This window comes from Lathamus discolor, chromosome 3 (assembly GCF_037157495.1).
Source record: "Lathamus discolor isolate bLatDis1 chromosome 3, bLatDis1.hap1, whole genome shotgun sequence".
NCBI classification, from domain to species: Eukaryota; Metazoa; Chordata; class Aves; order Psittaciformes; family Psittacidae; genus Lathamus; species Lathamus discolor.
In genome coordinates, this window is record NC_088886.1 from 79,678,116 (window position 1) to 79,701,308 (window position 23,193).

The window sequence follows — 23,193 nt, forward strand, 5'->3', positions numbered from 1 at the left end:
TGGTAGTTACATATAAGGGAAGTACAAAGCAGAAAGTCATATAGTTGCATTTTCGACTTCTTCAATTCTTATGCCTTTCCCCCTCGTTTAAAAGAAACAAAGTCTACTCAGTTTTCCAACAGTATTTGTACCATTTTTATTTGTAAAAATAACCATCTGAATGCATTGCAATAATAAGTTTACAGTTAGGGTTCTTCATTACATTAATAGAGCATTCAGTAGTTGAAAAAGTTACTTAAATGTGCTTGAGAAGATTCAGGTTGAATTCCAAGTCATTCAGTGAATTGAGTCTTTTTCCTCATTTCAAATGTGACATTTACCCAAGTCCTTACACTTCAATTTACAAAAGCAAACAATACCGACAAAGACCCCACTGAAACCATCAAACAATATTTTATATTGTTTATTACAAATGTTATGCAAAATATAACACTGGCACCAGATCGTTTCACCATGGTTTGTAAAGATATATTGCACATGCTAAAGCATAAAATATAAGACAAAACCTACAAAACGTAAGATATTGGCTTTAATACGTAGATCACTGCATAAGAAACGCATAAAATTACATTTTGTACACACACTCAGATTGTCACTAGTTTAAAACGCCCTTTCCTAGAACACTGACCTAAGGTTTACTTTTTGTGTAATAAGAAAGCATTTTCAGCACTGCAAAAATTATACATTATTCCTATAGAAATTCAGCATATTAATTTTCATTTCAATGCAGGTAGAACATATGAAAAGAAACACTTTATACATTCAAAGAAGGTCTGAAATGAAAATTTACTGGTAATATATTGCTTTTATAACACTCAAATGAAAAAAAAAGACAAGTTTCACAAAACATTTCCATATTACACAAATATAAAAAGGCACTCTAATATTCCTTACATGACTAAGAATAAAAATCACCATTTTTTTCTTTTAAAATCATCCTCAAGATACATAACCAAGTTTCTCAACAGTACAATGGATAAACAATTCATTTCATGTGTTTGTTCTAACTCAATAATCTGGCAGTTGTTTACTGCATAAAAGTACCAAACACATTATGGTGCCCTTTTAGTAGCGATGAACAGAAATCCCCTGAGCTATTTCACAGCAATTTCAGGCAGTCCAGAGGTTGTAACTCAGTATTTATGAGAGAGACTTGGGACCCCGTCCTGCTATGGATTCCACCTGCAGCTGTGGTTAAAACACAGGATGAAACGATCCTGCTAATACACCTGGGCAGATGGCTGTGCCTCCCCAAATACCCTTTGCTTGGTGCAGACACGTAAGTTGTCCACGTACTGTAAATTGCAGGATCCAGGGTTAAGTGCAACAATTACATATGATTACTCTCGTAAAAAGTCCACAGAAAGGCAAGGTGATTATTTACAAGAGTAGAATGATACCCATGCTTAAATACCTGCCATAAATTACAAATGTATTCCTACATGTGATAAACTATATTACAGATTAATGTACTAGCATACCAAAAAAGGGATTCTGGTAACTCACATGAGATGTGGGAGAGGCCAATACTGAGTACTTCCGAATGTCTTGCTCATGACAGTTTTCCTCCTAAATACAGCATACTCAAAACATGACTTTCACAATGCCTTTAAGATGCTAACAAATTACGTATTTCTATGATTTTGGGAATATTGCAAACTTTGATCACTGTTAGTTTCAGAAAAGTTTTATCAGTTTAGATTTGGTTCCTAGAAGGATCAAAGTAATTCAGTAAGCACCTACGCTTTTATAATGTTGAATACATCATTAAGAGGCAGCACCTGTTGCACTATGCAACTACCAGGTATTGCAAATACACAGAAATATTTTCAGTAACTCTGTATAACAGCAAGTAAGAATACTGATATATTTTTGTTTTTCAAATGGCTGCTTAAAATAATACATCATCCTGTTTCTAAACTGGACTGGTTTTCTCCTAATGAAGCAACTTCATGTCGGAGAGTGTAACTTCGTGTATTTTAGGGTGAGACTTACAACTAATGCTGCCAAGGAGCCTACCTACATCTCTGGTTACAATAAGACTGAAAGGCTGATCCTGCTATTAGATGGGTGGCAGCCATTTCCCATTTGTTTATTTGTTTTCAATGCCATCATTCCACATTAAAAAAGCAAAATTTAGGATGAAGACACCACTGAAAACTTTAACCACTGATCTCTCCTCTTATTTTCAGTACTTAGAGTAAGGTGGTTATTGCTATTCTGCAACTTTTAAAAGGAAAAATGTTGAGAAAAATCAGTTAGAAGAATGCTATTCTGTGCTATCTCTGAGGAGAAAACAGGGGTTTCAGGTGCTCCATCATTGTGCTGCAGAAAATATAGAGTTGAGGGAAATGTTCACCTTTAGAGACACTATCCCGTGTGATTTTTTGTTGTAAACTGTGGAAATTTGTTAACGCTCAAGGAAACTATTCATTTTAGCAAGGCAAAATAAATCTCTTTCCTAATTAAAGAACTGGCATCTGCCAATAGATTTTTAACAATTCAATGGAACATGGCTAAAACCAGCAATTAAAATAAAAATCCCTTATTTATAATTTACCCTGCCAAAAGCATGTACTGAGAAGGCTCGTCTCATCCTCCCAGCACATACGTAGCCCTGCAGAAAGCCTGGGTGTAACCCCTTGACTCCATGCTACCCTACCCTTTCAACTCTCCTGTCACTGTACAATGCTCTTTCAGTTGCCTTGCTTTTAAATGAGGGAACATGTTTTGCTTTCTGCTTTATACCAATATAACCTGTAGACTTAATCTTTGCACTCCATACAAGAAGATGGGCACTCTCCCAAAGTGCATCAGCCCTTCCTTTTTCTACTCAGGCTGTGAGTCTTGCCTAGATTCACATTTCATTTCGCATCATGCCAAATAATATGCACAAATGCTAACTAGGAGAACAAGCCATAGGTATTTTTTCCTGGGCATTTGTTTCACTTCAAATAAATATAAACACATTTACATTAAAAGTATATGAACATATTCTTTAGTCTGGAAAGAAACCCAACCTGAACTGTGGTCAACACATCAGCAGTTAGAAATGTCAACTTGAAACCTGCGTCATAAAATGTGAAATTCACTCAAGACTTCTCATTACCTCGAAAGTTTCTATTTTTATGGTTTAGAAAAAAATGGTTCATTACATCACTCACATTTGAAGAAAAAATAAAAGTAGCAAAGTCTTCCATTTAATTACTGAAGCATTTTGGTCCTCTTGGTACAGCTGATTAGTTCGTGATAGCTTTTTGTTTAGTTTGGTTTTGTTTACAAAGTCTCATTCTTCCTTTTGTACATCTGTTGCAGGTGAGAGTCGTGGTCCATTTGACCTAGAAACTTTGGCAGAAGGAGTAAACATATTCACAAAGTTGACATTGCTTTAAAAGCTGGTGACAATAGGCTTTTTTAGCATGTATCTCCGATCCCTGCACAGTACACTGCCATGTTTTCTGGTGTTTGGTAGTTCAGCTTTTGGTGTTATGCTTTCATTGCTTTACCTTTGCTCTGTTAATCCAAACACTGTTAAAAGTATTTTAAAATTTGATACTGTTTACAGTAAAAATAAGTTATTTAAGCATAGAAAAGGAAAAAAATCCATTTAAGTTGGCAAGTCACTATAAACTTTTACAAACACCTTTGCCTACACCTAATTCCTCACATCCTCAACCCCCCTTATTTTTTCTGGTATTAGATTCATGGTTAATGGCTCAGGTGACAGAAACGTCTAATGACCCTAATTCTGTAGTGCAAATAAACTGTACGTGTTTGTGCTGAATTGAAAAAATATAAGGGCCAAGTGATTTTCATTTTATACAGTGGTTCCACTAATGTCTGTGGGGAAATAGGGTGAGACAAGTAGAATTTGGCCTTAAGAGTTAATAACTATATTTTTCTCATTGTGTGCTGCAACTAAGAACTGTGAAAAGTGCCTCTGTACATTTAAGTGCTTAATACACGCAGAATGCAAAAGGTTTCAGTTCCTGTAGAAAAGTAATACAGGCAGTTTTAAGATTTACAACTTTGGTTTGTGTAAAACAAAAATTAATAAATCTAATTAACAGAGCCCCTGGAAGCAGGAAATGGACACGCATAGGAAGGGGGTGATGCTCCAACCTATGAAAGCTACACTGGAAATATGTCTGTGTACTAAAGGTACAGCTAAAACATGTAAGAACTTTTTACAAACAGTTCCCTGTTTATTTGTGCTGTCAAAAAGAAAAAAGGCATTTTCTCTTTTTCTACTTAAAATAAGAGGTAGAGGTTTTCCACAGGGGCACTTAGGGCCTAAAGAAAACACCAGGAATCTGAAAAGCTGCAGAACATTAATGGGAATATGTTCCAGTAAACCCTTGATTCTTATAACACTACAAATCTTTCAATACCTACTTGTCAAGAGTAATAGTTAAGAATATGGCCTTGGGATTTAAGCTGTTTAAAAAGACAAAAATAAAGCTGAAATGAAACAATAATAATAAAAAAAAAAGTTTCTGAATACCAAAAAGTCAAAATGTTTCAGAATCTGAATCATTTTCATTGTACCCATCCTCTGTTCCTATGTTGTTACTTAAGGGCTTATTGTAAGAGTTTATGCTACCCATACTGGAGCCATCGCAGAGGTGTGTCCTGCCCAAATTGTCTTTTTTAAAACAAACGAAGTTGAAAGCCGTCATTGAACTGGAAGGAGAAAAAGGCATCATGGTTGCCAAAATGAGTGCCAGGCAGTCAGCCACGTCTTTGTTAGGAGCGCAAGCCAGGGCTGGCGTATGACCTGGGCACAAATGCAGACAAGGCAATGGTTAGTACGAAGGGTACTGAGAATGGCGCTGAGCATTCCTCATATACATCTCTAGGTGACGTCATAAGCGGGAGATGTATGTTCAGTTACAATCATGCCAGGCAACAGGGGTATGTTACTTACTTTAAATTAGACATGCTGGGAAAATACACACTTCATGGAGCATTCAAATCATTGTGACCACAACAAGCACTGTATTTTGAAAATCAGGCAGCAAACAGACTTCACAATATGAATAAAAGCACTTGCTAAACACAGTTCTACAGCACAGACAGTATGATGAATACAGAACACGGGGAGTACAGCAACAGGGACAGAAACTGGCTTCAGTTTCTGTGCGTATGAACAAGTCTCATTCTGAGAACAACGACTTTCATCAGAACATGAAAGATATTTGTTTAAAATATTTTGAAAAAAAAGCAAAGTATTTTAAAGACTAATCAGTCTTTAAAAGTTGAGTATCAGCTGAGTACTCAGAAAGCAGTTTATTTAGGAATTTGAAAAGCAGGTATGGCTACATATGGCCCAAATTTACATTACATTGGAAGAATAACAGCTGTATTCAGAAAGCATGGCACACGATTTAAATACAAATTAACAGTATACAGATGTCAGTAAAACAAAGAACTGGGGAGCCAGTGAAGTTTGTCTTCACTACTATTTAACTTGGCTCCTGCCCTAGTGCTGCCCCTCAAGCAGCTCTTCATATATATAAACCTTGGAAACCAGTATGCTGATTACACTTGCTATCTATACATTTTGCAGGCCGCTGTGTGGCTCCAGCACTTTCTAACAACGCCTGCTTTATGCTAAGAGCAAACAAATTCTTTTCCAGATGGCTAAATCTTAGGTGCTGCAGCAACAGTAATTTGAGGCAGTGACCACTACTGATATCCTACTGCCTCAAGTAAGCCAAGAATGCCTGCAACGTAGGTGAGTTTGGTGGACAAACCTACACCAAACTCACCTACATTGCGTAGTTTCATAGCAAACTACCTGTATTTAAGCAGACTGTAGCGTATGCATATCCTAAGTGAAGTTTCCTCTTCCACTGAGGTCCAAGCTTTGGAGTTGTACTTGCACTAAGACTGTACTTAAATTTCTCTCTTTTAAACTGCATATGCAGTTGTTCCTACAAAAACTGAATATGTATAAAATTTAAACTCAATTTCCATTCATTACATATGTGCAAATTAGCTGGATCTGTATGCACAATTTTAATGATAAAAGCTGTGGTTAGAAGCTGGTCTGGTTAATTTTTCTTTCCCCTGTCTCTAAAATGAGGTTATGGTCAGATGACTTTGGTGGATCTCATTCATGCAAGTGTATCTAGGTAGCATTTGGTTAATAGTAAATACTCACCACTCAGTTCTTTTCATCCATTGATCTCAAATTTCTTGCAATGATGGGTGAGTATTATTATTGTTATTTTATAATTATGGGAAGCTGGAAGTACTGAATTGTTACATTAATGTCAAGTATTGTAAGAAAGACTAGCTTATTTTAGGAAGACATTTTTGAAAACATTAATTTAGAAGCACAGCCCTCTACGGGCTTTGTAATGTTTGGGGAAGGACTTCATTGAGATCTGAAACAAAATTATTGGCTTTATTAACTAATCATGTATTTTTTGAAAGAACAGTAATTTACTTGCATCTTGGATTAGGTCACAAAATTGGTAAGCACAAGCTTTGATCTCAGAATGAACTAGGACACAATCAAACATATGGTGATGGTTTTCTTCCTACCCATTTAAACATGCGCTGATTGAATGCATAATCCTTAATTCTTCTGCAAGGCGTCAGAATTATCCGGTGCCACTTGCATGTTTAGGAAATTCAAGTTACCACTGCACTCAAGCATTAAAAAATACTAGCTGTTGGCAGTACATGCAAAATGAACAGTAAAAGGGACCACTGTGATGTTTAGAATACATTTTCATATTAAAGAAATAGTATCTTTTATTTAATTTTATTTTTATAGATACACAGTTTTTAATAGGTACTCACACAGCTCATTGTCTGCTCTTGGAGGGATAAAAGCATCAATGATGTCTATCATCAGCTTTTAAGTCTATTGCTTCGGTCTCTTGTAAAGTTACCTGCTAGGTCTACTGAAGACTGTTGAAGTATGTTATTTACTTACCATTTTCATCTACTGCTAGGACACATGCCCCTTTGGCTAGCAATTTTTCCACCACCATCTTTAAGCCGTTTCGTGCAGCAATATGGAGAGGTCTACAAAAAACATAACAACAAAATTCACCTTCAATTTAAAACAGACTTTCTAAAAATAGTTAGGTAATACTTAAAGACAATGTTTTCCTTCTTTGGATCATTAAAATCATTTGTAGACATTAAATTGTATTGCAGCCTTCAAAATAATCATAATGTTTCACACCTATAAAATATATGTGCAAGACAAATATCATTACCTTTGCATACATAAAGATTGCTTAATACCTTTCCAGTCTAAAGGCTTTCTTTAAAAATAACTCTAATTTTTCCCACTGTTTGCAGAACACGGTTGAAATTTTAAAGGAAAATGAATCTGCAACTGAAGAAATGCCTTTGTTCCAACTTTAATTCTGGCTACTACAGACTGCTCAAAGTCATTGTATCGCCTTTACATCCGTGAATTGTGAATCTCTTGTTAACACAGAGCCACCAGAAATTAAAAATAACCACTGGTTTGCTTCTTTCCTGGGTGGACACCCAGTGCTCCTGTCTGGAGGCAGCTAATAGGAGAGGAAAACCAATTTCATATTGGAAGGGGGAAAAAAGGGCTAAGATGGAATGAATTCTTCTGCAAGCACTAGATGATCTGCCACCTAAACTCGTGGTTGAATCTTCTACAATGGAATTCCCCCATACTAGTCAAATAGTTGCAGCTGGAATAAGAATATTGTTGGTTTTAACTCTGCTGATAACACATGGTATGGATGGGAGTTGTACATAAATATCACCTAAAAAAACCTCTGAAAATTAAATGTACCACCTTAAGTCTAAATGAATTATTTAAAGTGAAGCTCAAAAAGTTAGGAAATGCCAGATGTCTACTTGCATAGTCACAGGTTTAACAGACATTTTGATATAGTCTTCAAATAAATGACCCCATATAATTTTTCCACCAGACCATGTATAGAAGTGGCATCAAAGGAATCAAAATTAAAAGTGAAAATGCAATATAAATCTAGTCTTTTCAAGGGCAAACACTAAAAAAAAAAATAAAGTCAGAAATTGACTTTTTTGTTCAATGAAAAAATCTGAGACACGAATTTGAAATGCGAAATTGGAGTCTTGTAAGTCAAGTGAACTTGAGGGGATCGGGCTATACTTACGTCTGCAATGCATTATTTTTTGCATTAATAAGGCTCTGTTCTTGTATCTTGTCAAGTATTAACAAGGCACATTTTTCATGACCCTGTAGTTGGGGGAGGAAATAGTGTTAATTTGCTGAAGAATGTGAAATTGCGACAAACAAAATGCTACATATAAAAGTGAAATTTAATAACTCAATTTGAAATACAAAGCATAGTACTCAATTTATATGGATATGTAGTAGGAGAACTGGAGGAGCCCTAAAATACCATTTATGAAGTGCCACTGCAAGGATGCTTTAGCACATTTAGAAATTTAGACATTCACCTGTCTTTCAACCCTTCATTCCTTATATATGAATTCATCTCCTCAGCTTTCAGAGAAGATTACTATTTCTCGTGAGAGCCATTCAATGGATTATTTATTATAACTACATTAGAACTATAGTAACAGAGATGGTTTAATCTCAGGAATGAATACTGTACTTTTGGGGTCTTTAAATGCCTTTCTGTGTTATTGATAAGCTACTACAAAATCCCTTCAGTGTGGGAGCTCTGACAATGCAACTGTGGAAATAATACAGATCTGGCCTTCTTTCTGATACTGTTTCAGCAGAGCAGGTCACAGATGCTGAGCCTGCAGCCCTGGCATGTGAATAGCTGGCTGAAGGACCTTGAGAATTCAGTGAGGCAGTATCCAGATTCACTATCTGCAGAAACTGGAGTAACGCTATCACACTGGAGTTGAATCTGTAGCTCAGAGCACAAGAAAAGGTTCAGAAGAGGGAACTCGTTGGGCATTTTTTTCCTTGCAAAACCAGCAATAGCAATTGGAAGTAAGAGGAAAAAAGGGTTGGAAGAGACACCACCACCAATCTTATCAGTACCTCCGGTCTTACTGCTACTCCGTTAAGAGAAGATTTTGAGTTTCTTCCACAGAAATTGGAGAGTAACTGAACCTATGCTATTTACAATGAGATCATTTGGTAAAATCTGAAAGGGTTTTCCATTACTTCTTTTAGTGTTATGTCCTTATGTTTCAGCTGTTGTAAAAGGCACCCATGTCTCTCAATTTACAAAACTTTAATGCAGACTTGAGAAAAAGCTTGGAACAATGTTCTCTTCCTCACCACAAGTTTAATCACCACATTTCCATTGCAGGAAAAAAATCTTAGGAGCATAAACACACACACATACGGACAGACTGTGACAAGAATAGAAGCATACAGAGATCTTCAACTTACTTTACTGCTAGCCAAGTGCAAAGGCGTATTCGACTCCTTATCTTTTAATGTCAAGTCAGCCTTGGCAATGTTCACCAGAAAGTCTGAGGTGTAGAACAGAAATCAATGAACAAACCCGATGGGCAGACAAACATAGAAATAGAGGGAGAAAAATTACTATTTCAGTATATGTGTGCATGCACGCTAATCAGTTAAGCCTTCATGTGATGTAAGCTTTATGAACATGAAATGGAAATAATGAATGAGAACAGACTAATCTTGTGCAGTTAATCAGCAAGCAAGGGCAGAGCTAATAGTTCATTCACTGTGCCCCAAACCGTCAAACATGTACAAAAACATGTACATTTTGAAGTTTATTTATGAACCTCCCCATTTGCAGATCAGCAAGTTCTGCCTGAATCACCTTCTCCTGGGAACGACTGTGGCTCCTGATTTGAAAGGACTAAGCGGATATAAAGAATTCAGCAGTCTGTGCTGTTGAAGCTAGAGAAAAGGGAATTCTGTTAAGCCAATATGATCCTCATCTGTATGCCTGTAGTATATAGTCTAGCCTCGAAAAAGCAGCTGCTGATAGCTGTCATTTGAAGGATAGGACTTCCCATCATGGAGCAGAGGAAAAGGTTACATAATCTTTTTCACACATGCAGTTTTACTGCTCCATAAAATCAAGGGAGTAAACAAGGGAATAGAATTACTGCTCCCCTCATGCTCCTTACAGTGTGCTCTTAGGAGGAAGTAAGACACGAGTCTGTTCCTGTAAATGTTCACCAAGTCTGCTGAGAAACAATGGCTGAGGAGGAAAAGAAATTATTTACAGATGTAAAAGTAGCTTCTCAGAGACAGCCACATAATTTATTTTCCTTCCTTGGTTTTCATGGGAAAAAAATGATTACTTATTTGGGATAGTCACTGCAGTAGCATTCACCCTTTGAGACAAACAGAGGATGTACTCACCTACAGCACCTATGTGACCATTCTGAGCTGCCATCATGAGCGGTGTTTTCCCTGCGTGATCTGCAGCATTCACTTGTGCGCTGTGACTCAGGAGGAGCTGGAGGCACTCCACGTGATTTGCGAAGGCTGCTGCGTGAAGGGGTGTTCTGTGGGGAAAGTAACACGACCACAGCTGTTGCTAAGGAATGGCAATATTCCTGTTTGATTACCTGCCCATGAACCTGGAACTGCAAGCCATTTTTAACTTATTTTCCTACGAAACTTGAAGTTATCACGAGGGGAAAGCTATAAAGTAGCAGCAGCTGAAATAAGTTAAATAATAGTTACAGGCTCTGTCCTGGTGCAGCATCAGCTTTAAAAACAGGGAAGCAGGAGGTGGATATGATAGTGTGGAAAATCTCAGAACCTCATATTAGCAGCATATTTATTTAACAGAGCATACTGTGTGACATGAAAAGCAGTGTAATCCTGCAGTCTTATCCTTCTGATTTCACTTTTTTAACAAGCCTAAGATGGGAAGAACTATCAGAAAAGAACAGATCCATTACTAAAAAACCTAAAGTATTTTAAGTTGTAGTCAAAGATGCTGCACAACAACAGCATTAATATAAAAGGCAGAAGGAATTTAATCCATTTTGAAGGTTATCAGTTTTCACAAGGCTGAGACACTAGAATTTGTTCACTATCTCCCTGTGGCATTTTGAGCCTGAAGCATGACTAATAGAGATGAAAGATAGTTGGTACAGAGCCCAGCTCACAGTCATACATCAGGTTTTGCTTATCAGAAAAGGTGAGATGGTCTTAGCCTTAACAGGAGTAAGTAATCACCATTACTGAAGGTCTTGAATTTGTTTTAATTAAACAATGAGTATTCCATTTTTAGAATTTCAACAATTTTAATTAAAGATATATAGATAAATAGATAGCTATACATACACACACACAGAGTGAGGACGTTATTAATGTGACAAATTAAGGGTTTGGCTGAATGTGTATGTATTGGTCTATCAGTATTGTTTTGCTGCACAGATGTTTTCACTTGTGCACTCAGCAAATGCCAACACACCATTAAAGCTTTTCATGAAACACTCTTCCGTGTATACACAGTATCACTCCATTTAGCAAAGAATATTTAACAAAGTAAACAGGTTCAGGGAAACAGCCTGCAGTCATGGATGTTCTGCACAAACAAAATACTATTTCTTCTGTACTCTTTTCATATGTAGTATGAAACTGAGTACTTTGTAGTACTCCTGCTTCAAGTGAGCCACCATTTAGCTTTGTTGCAGTGTAAACTGCCCTCTGAAAGAGTCAGCATGGCAAGTCTTAGCTCAACCAAGACAGTTCAGAGGTTCAGAAAGAATTATGAAAAATACTACATGGATTCATGAAATGCAGTTTGTTTAAGAAACTATTACCTTCCTTTGTCATCTTCACAATTGACAATGCTGGCATCGATGGCTCCGATGAGCAGTGATGCACAGTTTTCATGATCATTGATTCTGCCAAAGAAAAGGCATTTTCAGAAAGGTAAAATGTCTTCATCTTTACCCATTTTACAATATTAATTCCCTTCACTTCCCATTAATATTTTTTACTGGTTATCCTAACATAGCTTTGTCTTCATGCTTTCACTCACATTTCTGAATATTCATCATCTCTCCACTTAACCAAACTACACCTGCTACTATGGATTTCAATCTCTAAAGCAAAGCTGATCCTGCAGTTCACTACGGTAACGGAAAAAGGTAATTGAAAGTGCTGCACAAACCTAGGAGTAAAACCTTAGTATCTTAAAATCTTTTAGTCAAATCACACGTCAAATACACATGGATCTGGAAAGCACGTGGTCAAGCCCCTTTTTTTGAAAGCCATCATTTGAAATTCAGTTTTCAAATACTATGTTTCAGCCACAAAGAACTTTGTTTTAAGTAGAATAAAAGCAGTGCTTTCTATATGCTTTTATGTTTTAGTAAGCATAGGCATAACTCATGATAGCCACCACCTTTTTGTTGTTCATAAGTAATATGAGAACTTTGTATATAGAATTTGCCTCTAAAGCTGATCAGTCCCTTTGGCTAGGATCTGAGTAAGAAGTACCAAACCTTTAAGACATGAGATTATCTCATAAGGAAAAAAGACCATGAGGAAAATCAGACTGGAAAACACTCAGCTGAGGATGTCTTGGCAAAAATACGCTCTGCACAAAACACAATTCTGGCGTGACATAAATGCTTGTTTCAAAGTCCTTTCTTCATTAAGGCTTTGTTTTTATTGCTAAAAAAGAATCACCTTGATTCTCACCAATATATTAACTTTCAGCCGCTGGCTGTCAAAGGAACCTTGAAAGCTCAATACATACACAGACCAAGGCACTATAGCCCAGGTCATGGCCTGAGAAAGGAAGAGCTATAAAGTTCCACCCTGTCTGAAGAAAAGGCATAGGTGTGTAATTGTCAGCAAAGAAAAAGAAACTAGAAAGGGAGCAGAAATGCAGCTATTTAATTGTAAGTTGATACTTTATCAAAAAAAGCCTAAATGTATGACATTTATGCAAAAATACTCTTTATTCTGCCACTTTTTCAGCAGAAGCATCAGGACAATTTAATGATCAGCCTTAAAATAACCTCAAAAAAGCATGACTTTCTTCTCATACTGCTACTTCTTCCAGGCATATCCTAAAACAACAGATTTGCGTTTGGTACTGGAGATTTCTACTTACACAGCACAGTGCAATGGGGAGAAGCTGTTACCATAGAATGTGCGGAAAAATTTTTGTTCCAATAGTACCTCTATGCAGTTTTCATGACCTGTAAGAGATCAGACACAGGTAATTCACTTCATTCATATTAGGCTTATACAGATTAGAATTTAACATTTGAAGTTCCAAGTTGAACACAATGTGTATATGATAAAATAATAAACAGATCCAAGCTAATATTAGCATTTATTGAGAAAAGAGGAAAGGGAAAAACAGTCTCTCTTTTAACTGATGTTCTGTAAGTTGCTTTATGCATCTCCAAAGATGATCTTAACTGATGACATGGTTCAACGTGGTTTAGCATGAGGTGTCCCTGCCCATGGCAGGGGGGTTGGAACTAGATGATCTTAAGGTCCTTTCCAACCCAACTCTTCTATGATTCTATGATATCAGAAGCTTTGTCCTCATATTTAGCAACAAGATCAGATGATCCAGTTTAGAATAATCAGTTCAGAATAGCCATCTATTCATGTGGTATCTCACATCAATAAATGAGAAGGTGACTCCTTAAAGGAGCATTCCTGGCCCCACAGAAATCAATTTCATCATTGACATCAGTAAAACCAGAACTTCACCCTGGCCTCCTGTGACGGGGATTAGGTGAGCTGCAAAGCCCCGGGAGGTAATGCTGTAATTTCCCTGGCTTCTGAGCTGAAGGGCAAACAGAGCAAATGCTAACTATGGAGAGCAAGTAGAGGGGAGATAATTTGCTTCTTCATTTCAAGCTTCTCAAAGTGTTAGGTCACTTCCCTAAAACTGAGGCCACATTTGAACTAAGCCCACAGGAAGAACCTTACCGTTGTAACAAGCCCAGTGCAGCGGTGTATAACCTTGATTATCTTTCAAACTGCAGTCTTCCTCTGAAAGTGCTATCTGCAGTAATTCACTCAGCCAAGTGGCGTGACCCAGAGCTGCTGCAAAATGCAGAGGTGTTCTGCCTCTGGCATCTTTACATAAAATAGATACTTCTTTCTCTAACAGCATCTGAACACACTCTTCATGCCCGGTCATAATCTGGTAACAGAGAAATGAGTAAAGAGGTTGACATAATACAGATTCTTGGCCAGGAAATATGGAATAGGATTGATGCCTGTGAACATGAGATGGCCTGGATGGGATTCAGAAGGCAGAAATGAAAGCTCCTTTTCTCCCATGATTACCTATGATAATTGATACATTGAAATACACTTGGCACTTTCAAAGGCTGTCTGTGGAAGCGACTCCACTAAGTCAGGCACAAAAACAAAGAGGAGTTTAAGACTAAGGAAACAGATGAAATAGGGGTGAAGTTCAGAAAACCTGAGTCTGACTTCTCAAAACCATGTATGAATGTGAGAGAAGAACTGCAGGAAAAAAAGGATCAAGTATATGATCAGAAATAGGAAAAGCTGCTTTTACAGCTGGCCAGCTACTATATCAGTGACCTCTGTATCATATATAAGTTAACTTTGGTGTCCTGAGCATGTTAACTCATCGCTATCAATACAGAACTTATGCTTTTTATTATGTGCTGGACTCCTAAGCTGAACTGCTCACTGCAGTTATCAGGGAGTTCTGTGTAAGTATCACCTCTTGCATCAACTTTACATTGGCTAAGAAGGTGACTCCCAGCAAATATGTGCCTCAAGTTTCACTGCCTCTATGAAAAACTTGAGCTTTAGGTTATTTACACCATCTCCCCAAGAAAAATGGAATAACTGCTGGGCAGTTCTTAAAGAGATTATTTTCAGAATTCATAGGTGCTTGGTTCTAAGAATAACGATTGCTATTGTAAAGTGTCTAGAGCCAAGAAAACAGGGTCTAATCAGTATTTCAGCTAATCACTTGAAGCAAACATGAAAGAAAGTCAAAAGCAGAGCATTACTGAGAGTGGATCCTGCTTTTTACCTCATTGACTGTGTGTGGTTATGTTTCCAATCATTTACAGTATTTCCTACATCCATTATCTCTGTATTTATGAGTGAGTTGTAGTTACAGTAAAACAAATAAGTAAGAATCATAAAAATTAAGTCACCCCTCGATGTAAAGCTGTGCATCCCAGGAGATCAGCTGCATCTACAGATGCTTCTTTTTCAAGTAATAAAGAAACAGCATCAATGTGCCCATATGCCACTGCAAGCATCAGTGGGGTTCTAGAAAAAGACAAAACCAAACCAGTCACAGTTATAAAATGACATGCTACTTCCTAATGCTTATTTACAGGACTACAGGGATCAGGAAGCCCTGCATTTCTCTCCATTCCTAAACACAATCCTGTTTCTTTCTCTCTATGTAACATCCAAGTGAAGACCTTTTCTGTGAAGTTATTAAGATGTTGAACAACCAACTACCATGACTGAAATACAAACTCATTTGAAAGCCATTTACAGAGCAACATTACTCAAAGCAATCTGTTGTCTTAATAACCTACAGTTACTGTCACCTTTATGAGCTTTACAATACCCAAGCGTTGCGACTGAATGTTCCTGCTAGCCACCAAGATGAGAACCACCCAAAGCATTTCTTGTGCAAATGCTGCACGGTGGCTTAAAAGGGATGAAGGGACATGAAGAAACAGAATTTGGACTAACATATCTTCCATTTGTTTCTGAAAGAGATCTATTCTGCTTCTATATTTAGATAAGGCTAATACCATTTAAAACCATATGTACAGTCAGATATGTTCCAGGCACCCCACGTGAGTTTTTTAAACTATTTAAGCCATATTTTCACTTCAAAAATATACGTTATTGTCCCTTTATAACTGGCATTTAATGAGAAATAGAATTTTTGTAGCAACATCTCAGATGCATGTGTCACCTCGAATAAACATTCTGTCCCACTGCGCCAGCCTGATATACCAAGTAAACTCTGAAATGGCAATGTCTGAGAAAGAGCAAGACTCTATAGAAACATCGCAGGAGCTTGTTAGTTTCTATTGAACCTGGCCCCCAGCATCTACAAACAATTGTTTAATGCATGATGCAGAGCCTAAGATTTATGTATAATCCTTTCCAAATGGCTTAGGTCAGCTGAATATGTACTTTATAATCTCTGCCAGAATCTATAAGGATAAGTGCCGGAAATAGAGTATTTCAAATAAATGATTTTTGGTGAGAAATCTGAGATGCTGTTTGAATCACAGAGCTGAAAAAAAGCCCATGACAAATAAAACTTACTGTCCTTTGGCATCTGTCACGTCAGGGTTGTCTGCAACTTCCAACAACAACCGTAAACAAGGTGTATGGCCGTTAATGACTATAAAGGGAAAAAAAGGCATGTTCAATTAAAATGTGTTTCATTTCAGACATTTTTCCATTGGAATGTTTACAGATAAGAAATTTTCTTATAAACAAAATATTCCACAGCATAAGAAACTAATATTCACACAACTGTCATGTAACTTGTGCATGTGAAATGGTGAGTTGTTATTTCCCTGACCTCAGTAAGATAAGGATTAATTCCCTTACATACAAAAATCCCACATGAGTAAAGCAGAGATTGTGATTTTCAGTACTGAGAAGATTCTACTAAACCAGACAGCATTTCAGAATCCCACAGACTGAGCAGGCAGACAAGGCTTTTTGTGACCAGGTTTGGAACCACAGCAGGAAGTACGTGGTCAAAGCTCTTGTTTCTTGTGTGCACCGTACAAGCAAGTTCTTCAGCACTGCTAGGAAAACAGAAGCATCCACACAGAATGACCAGCCATACACGTCATATTTGTAACAGCATGTCACACCACAGACTTAAATTCCCTTTGGGTTTTTCCATCTCATTTAATGCCATTGGAAGCCACAGCTGCTTCTCAAAAAAGGAACTTTCATTTTAAAATGTAACCCACTGCTGTTTAAACAGCTCGGAGTTACTATGTTCTGCAGGGCCTGACACTGGAAGCCCATCTGTGTGTCAGCTGGCTTAAAGGCTTCAGCCTTTTATGGGATGAAGAGATCAGTATTTTCTTCTCTGAAAACCAGTAATTCCTGTACTCAGTAGCTATAGATTGTGTTCTTATTACAGCAAGTCATGCATTCACACTGCCTACACCCCGTGGGCTGAGGCAGAACCCTTGGACACCACCTCTGTCACATCACATTTAAATAACTCATCCAAAACCAATCTTAGTTGCTCTAACCAGACAAATAAAGGACTTTTTTAGCTATTTACCACTAAGTGATGCCATATCCATAACATGTAAACAGTTCTGCAGGGCTGATGAGTCACTGGCTTAGGGGATAAAAGAGATCTGTTCTTTCTCCCAGTGGGAGGAAGAGAAATCATAACTTGTTCACACCAATGTCTGACAAGGGGTTTGGTAAATAACTTTAGAACAGACTCTCCCAGAAACTCTTAGGAGCTGACCCAGTGACTGCAAAGCATTGCAGACCCTGCAGGGAACATTAGTTTGACCAACAGAGCTACAACACTAACCCTAGGGGAACACTCGCTATGGATTCCCCAAGCTAGCCAGAGGAAAGACTGGTGGTAACAAAATTACACAGGGAACATATAATTTAGGCTAAGGAAATTCTCCATATGATGAGGTCAGAGGCAGTCTGTTCCCTCAGGGGGCTAGGCAGAAGAAAGAAGTACTTCATTAGGTGATTTCTCTACTGAGGTTACAAATCCCCTCAACTGAATGGAGCTCTGCAGAATCCTGTAATCCAATCCACCACCTCAGGCCGCCATAACTGCCATTGCGTTGTGTAATTAGAAGGAATGAAAGCAAACGTACTGCAGGGGACAGGCACACTTGCCACCTTGGCTCTTCCCAGTGCATTGCATTGCACTGGTATTCACTTTTGTGTGTGCAAATATGCAAGGGATTTATTCCACAAGAATGCCCTTTGAGGTATCAAAATATCCCAATTTACCTCTTGCACTGCAAATTAAAGCCACTGAAAGCTGCAGTGGCAGCATGCAGAGTGCCTGGTTGGTGGTATCACTCTTTGTTCCTAAACTCAACGTAGTGCTGTGAAATGGCGTAATAAAACCCATCAGTTGCAAGTGGCTTATGGAGTAGTTGGTGATAGGAGCTTTACTCCAGAGTTAATTTCCACAGAACCCTGCATAGCTCTTGAATGGAAGCTTCTAAACTTACATCTTAATGGATAGCAACCCAAAGTGCACTTATCTCACATTTGAAGGCCTCCAAATTAATGACAATGATAAATTTCTTGTGCTAAGAGTTCACTCAACCTGCCTGTGCAGTGTTTTTCCTTCTGCTTAAGGCACATGGTCCCTTGTCAGTCTGTCATTCCCATGAGCAGAATTGCCTTTTGTTTTATTACCCACCTAACTGAATTTGCTTCACTGCACATTTCAAGAACATTTTGCTTGTGTCCCTGGGCTGTTTTTAATCTGAGAAGAAAAATTATCACAGACCAGAAAAGTCTACGGTGCATCTTCCTACTGCTTTTACATGGAAGGTATTCATAGTACAGTGATGCAGACAATTAAAAATAAAGATAGGAAAAAAACAACCCACAATCGGAATTTTTATAAAGGTAAGGAATGTGCATATTAACACCTTCTATTGAACAAATCTACTGAATCTTATTCAAAAGATTTATTCAACAAAGTTATATTTTAAGTCAGAGCTGCTAGAAACCCTAGCAGCAACAAAGAACTTCGGTACCATTTAGTTTTCTCAGTGTTGCAGAACCCTCAACAACTCAGCTGTGACAACAAACCTATGTCACTGTAACCAAATGTTTAAACAATTCAGAATCACTGCTATAGTGATAATGTACCAGACAAAGACACACTTTGTTCATCATCATGACCCATCCCTGGCAGTGCTCAAGGCCAGGATGGACAGGGCTTGGAGCAACCTGGTCTAGTGGAAGGTGCCCCTGCCTGTGCCAGGGGGTTGGGACTGGATGAGCTTTAAGGTCCCTTCAACCCAAACCCTTCTGTGATTCTATGATTCTGTGTATATGCATTTTAATACAAACAAGACTAAAAGATAAACAGAAAGACAATCAAGCCTGTCTTAAGTGGCAAATTAATTTGCCCTGAGAATGTTATCCCATGAAGTATTAATGTTACTTCCCACTAGAGGTCACTGCTATGCTGCACTGAGCCCCTCGATGAACAGCCAGAGGAGCAAGGTTCCCTTTGGCACCTTTGTGTATTTATCTGTCGGGTACTATTAAATAATAACCTTTAAATAAATGGCAAATTCCACATTCTCCAGTTAATCAGGCATGTTGCATTATTAACACTCAACACATGAGGAGCGGAGCAGACTGCCACCAAGAGCAAGTTCACAAGCTAGCTCAGGAGAAGGATAATGCCTGAAAGGGAATGTACTTCTGTTCTGCTGCCTCTGCAAAAGGGTGAAAGCTTTGGACACCAGGATAATTTTATCACCAGTCACAGCCTACCTGTACTTTCAACCTTTCTTCCCCAGGAGAAGCAGTGAGGCAAGTGTTCTCTCTTCCCCTGGTTTTGTGGCCAAGGAACCATTCAAAGAAGGTGTCATAGGAGAAACATCACACATCTTAAAGGAAGTAGGTGGTAATAGAGGGGTGAAGTAGAGGCAAGCATGTAAGGGCAGAGCAGTAGTGGTGTGGAAAAATACAGGATGCTGTGTGAGGGGGGACTGAACCTCAGCGACAGAGGGAAGAAGAAAACAGGGAAATGAGAGATAAAGTGTTAAATGTAGGATCCCCCCAAACAAGCAGCAGTCATCATTACACGCCAAAATCTCCTTCTCCTGTTTAGAATAAGTGTGCATAGGAATAGTAGGTAGGTAAAGGTAACTGCTTCTGTGCTATACCACAATCGTAACATAAGATCATGCTCACCTGAGGCGTGGAGAGGGGTCCTTTTGGTGACATTGTCTTTTACAATGACAGAAGCACCCTGGCTGATCAGAGCTTCCACACACTCTGCATGTCCCCTAAATGCAGCCAGGTCCAAAGCAGTGCGTCCCTTCTCGTCCTTAATATCCAGATCTACTAGAGATTGGAGAAGGACCTCCAAGGCTTGATGATGACCATTATAAGCCTAGAAATATGCAATGTTTCACATAAAGAACACAACTCTTGTATTTCAAGGACTTTCATGTAAAATGAGAATAAAATCCATCATTGTCATAGCCCCCTGAACACAGCAGAAATCACAGTTTTCTCAATTCCTTATGACTCTCTCTTTGACTTGAAAGGATTACAGCCAAGAAACTAATTCCTCATGTTTAGGGAATCGCTCTAACCTTCTAATACAACCCAACGTGAGGAACTTCAGGCAGTAATTTGCCAATTGGGCACAGGTGAACCAACAGTTCATTTTCCACATTCTACAGTGTCTTTCAGGCAAATGTTTGCTTTGAAAGTCAGATTCACTACAGTGATGCTGGGAAGAGGTCGCATGGATCATCACCTAACTGCATGCTAACTTCAACATAGCTGCTGGTCTCCAACTGAACAAAAGCAATTCTCAATCCAGATTTTTGTGCAAATACAAACACAAACTTGACCTGCTGTTTATAGCTGATGCTTCATGGATTACTTCTGCCAGTAGGATCATTTGGTAGAACAGCTACAGTGAGCAAGTAGATGCACTTCCAGACCTACAGCCCCATTTGGGCCAACAGCATGGACAGAGGTGACACTGTAGAAACGCAGTGCATAGCCCCAGAAACTGGAAATGCTTCATTCAGCTTTGTAGGGACTGCCCTCCTTTCATTACTGACAGACTCACAGAGAACATCTTCTTTCATTTATACATGAATGCATAATTAGTATTACCAGAGTTATATAAAGAAATATTATATAAATTATGTAAGTATTATATAAAATCATATAAATAAAGAAATTAATGAAACAGAAGAGAAATGCAAACATGAAGAACCACAGAGACACTGAATTTCAAGGGTAAGTAGTGGTGGCAGCAGCTTGCTCTTATTGACCATTGCCAAAAGTTCAAAAGAACAGGACAGTGCAGGGAGCAAACAGTTGTTTCCCTGTCGGACCAAGACAGCTGCTTAAGGAAAGCAAAGGCGAAAGCAGAAGAAAAGCAAAAGGAGATCAGGGCACAGGAAACCCATATCTCAGTAAATACTCTGACACAGTTGTCAGCTTTTCTTCTTCAGTACAATTGTCTTCAGTAAACAACTTGCAACGACCTGGTCTTTGACACAATGTGAGGTATCTATCTCGAAGGTGCCCTGCAGACTGTACAGCCCTTCCTCTCCTTGAAAGGACAATAAAATTGTCTTTTTCTTCCTGCTTGTTTGCCTTGTGCAGTCATTTACTCAACCATCACCATGATCATGCATCATTGCCTGTGGCACACTTCCAGGGCACTGCTAGGGGGTTAAGCATGCTTCCCCCTGCACCTTGCTGTGTACCAGACAGTGTTTTGTACTCTGCACATCTCCAGAACATCAAATCCATGATCAGAACCACAGGCTCAACCTCCGGCCCCAACTTTATAAACTACTTATAAATGAAAGTCGCAACCTTCCATTCAGTTTCACTTCAGTGTCTGTGTCTTCTTCTTACCCAGGTATCACAATCAGTAAGAACCAAACCAAGAGCATCAACTGCCGAAAACATAATTAAAGATTCCAGCCCACAACCTGTGTTTGTTACATCTAAATCTACATCCTTTCCCAGCTTCAAAACAAGTCTATGATTAAACTTGCTTCAAAGACAGTGATTAAGGAATTATTCTAGCAGATGCTGATCAAACACTTTACACAAGTCCCATACTTACAGCTAAATGCAAAGGACTTTTTGTAGCTGCAGAATCAGATTCCTCAAACATGTTGGTTTTTTCCAGGAGCTGGGGGAAAAAGAAGAATGACAGTCTTAGAACACCTTCACACGAGGCAGGATGACTCCTTTTGGCTATACATCAGCAGACAAAGGTACATTTTTGTCCCCAGATGTCTGCACTGAGTATTGAAGGACTGTGAGGAATAAATACTTCACTACCTTTGCTGTGAGGTGTTTTTCAAGTTGTTCCCCACAGAGTAAAGATAAAACTGGTCATGAATATCCTTACCCATATTCATTAGTCTTCCTGAAATCACTGAGCCTGCTGGGGTGAGAAAGGAGCCCTCAAAAGGCCTGAAGAGTGGAGGACAGCCTTCAGTAAGCTTACATTGGGGAACACGCAGTTTCATGGCTACACAGGTAAGTGCAGATGCAAGCCATGTTTAATACAGTGTTTAGGATAATTCTGATGCATAATTAGCATTAGGGAATAATTATAACTGTGCTGTGAGTCATTCAGAGTCATTTTTATAACTTATCAAAGTAGAACCTGCCTTACAAAACACAACACATCCTTGAACTCTTACAATTATCTATAACATGCATCGGACTTTCATATGATCCTCTTAATTTCAGGGGTCCCAAAGTATTTTAAGGCTTAAAAATCATTTTAAGCCTTCAATTTCTGTCCATCTAGAAGGAGCAACTATGGATCAGTACCACTTCACAACAGCACATGAATCCTGACAACTTACCCAATTGAGGCTGCAAAGAAAATCACACACAGAGTACCGGCAATTCCACATTTGCTGAGCAGCACTGCTGAGGTGCGTGGCCTTTTACTTAATAACTACTCAGAGTGAGTCTCCAAATACCTTTGTGACTGGAAATGAGCATTTTACGGAAAACAAGTAATAGGAGACAGTAAAAAGGAAAGCAAAGCTTGACAGGTAACTAGAACTGCATTGCCGTGTTTAGAAGGTTACAAGTCAATTTTTCACACAAGCTTTGATTTTTTGGTTTGGATTCGTTTGACAGAGCAAGGAATTAATGGAAAGACTGAAGCAGAGGAAGGGAAGTTTTTGTGACAACCATCTGGACAATTCTAGGGTATGACAACATGGAAGACTCTCCAAAGAGACCAGTGAAAGCCTATGGTAGGTTTCCCTATGCCGCAAGATGATGGCGTATCCTAATCTCTGATGTATACCTGAACTATTGGTGTAACAAAGTAAGTCTTTAATAGACCTGTATCATGGATTAATGTATCAAGAAAATCAAACTGGAATCCAAGCTAGCATTAATAATGCATAAAGTGTCAGAAATAAGGACTCTAATTCAAATCCTATGGAAAAACTAGAAAACTAAGCAGTAATTTCACTTGTTTTGTGTATTTTGTGCCTTGT

General features: G+C 38.4%; 1 protein-coding gene across 10 annotated transcripts in view; it reads right to left on the minus strand.

The window, feature by feature from the left end:
* Nucleotides 1-111: 111 nt before the first annotated feature.
* The window catches only part of ANKRD44 (ankyrin repeat domain 44), a 138,166-nt gene continuing 115,084 nt past the window's right edge, over nt 112-23,193 (minus strand). For 6 of the 10 annotated variants that reach the window (XM_065669971.1, XM_065669970.1, XM_065669968.1 and 3 more), the window contains exons 17-28: nt 21,786-21,854; nt 19,874-20,075; nt 16,241-16,319; nt 15,097-15,214; nt 13,880-14,096; nt 13,044-13,131; nt 11,740-11,823; nt 10,322-10,467; nt 9,368-9,450; nt 8,145-8,227; nt 6,950-7,041; nt 112-4,777 (exon numbers count right to left, since the gene is read on the minus strand). In XM_065669971.1, the coding sequence (XP_065526043.1) occupies nt 4,512-4,777; nt 6,950-7,041; nt 8,145-8,227; nt 9,368-9,450; nt 10,322-10,467; nt 11,740-11,823; nt 13,044-13,131; nt 13,880-14,096; nt 15,097-15,214; nt 16,241-16,319; nt 19,874-20,075; nt 21,786-21,854 (1,527 nt within the window). In that variant the 3' untranslated portion in view covers nt 112-4,511. Of the gene's footprint in view, nt 4,778-6,166; nt 6,393-6,949; nt 7,042-8,144; nt 8,228-9,367; nt 9,451-10,321; nt 10,468-11,739; nt 11,824-13,043; nt 13,132-13,879; nt 14,097-15,096; nt 15,215-16,240; nt 16,320-19,873; nt 20,076-21,785; nt 21,855-23,193 lie in introns of all 10 variants that reach the window. The other 4 variants (XM_065669975.1, XM_065669974.1, XM_065669973.1 and 1 more) reach the window with 2 other exon arrangements.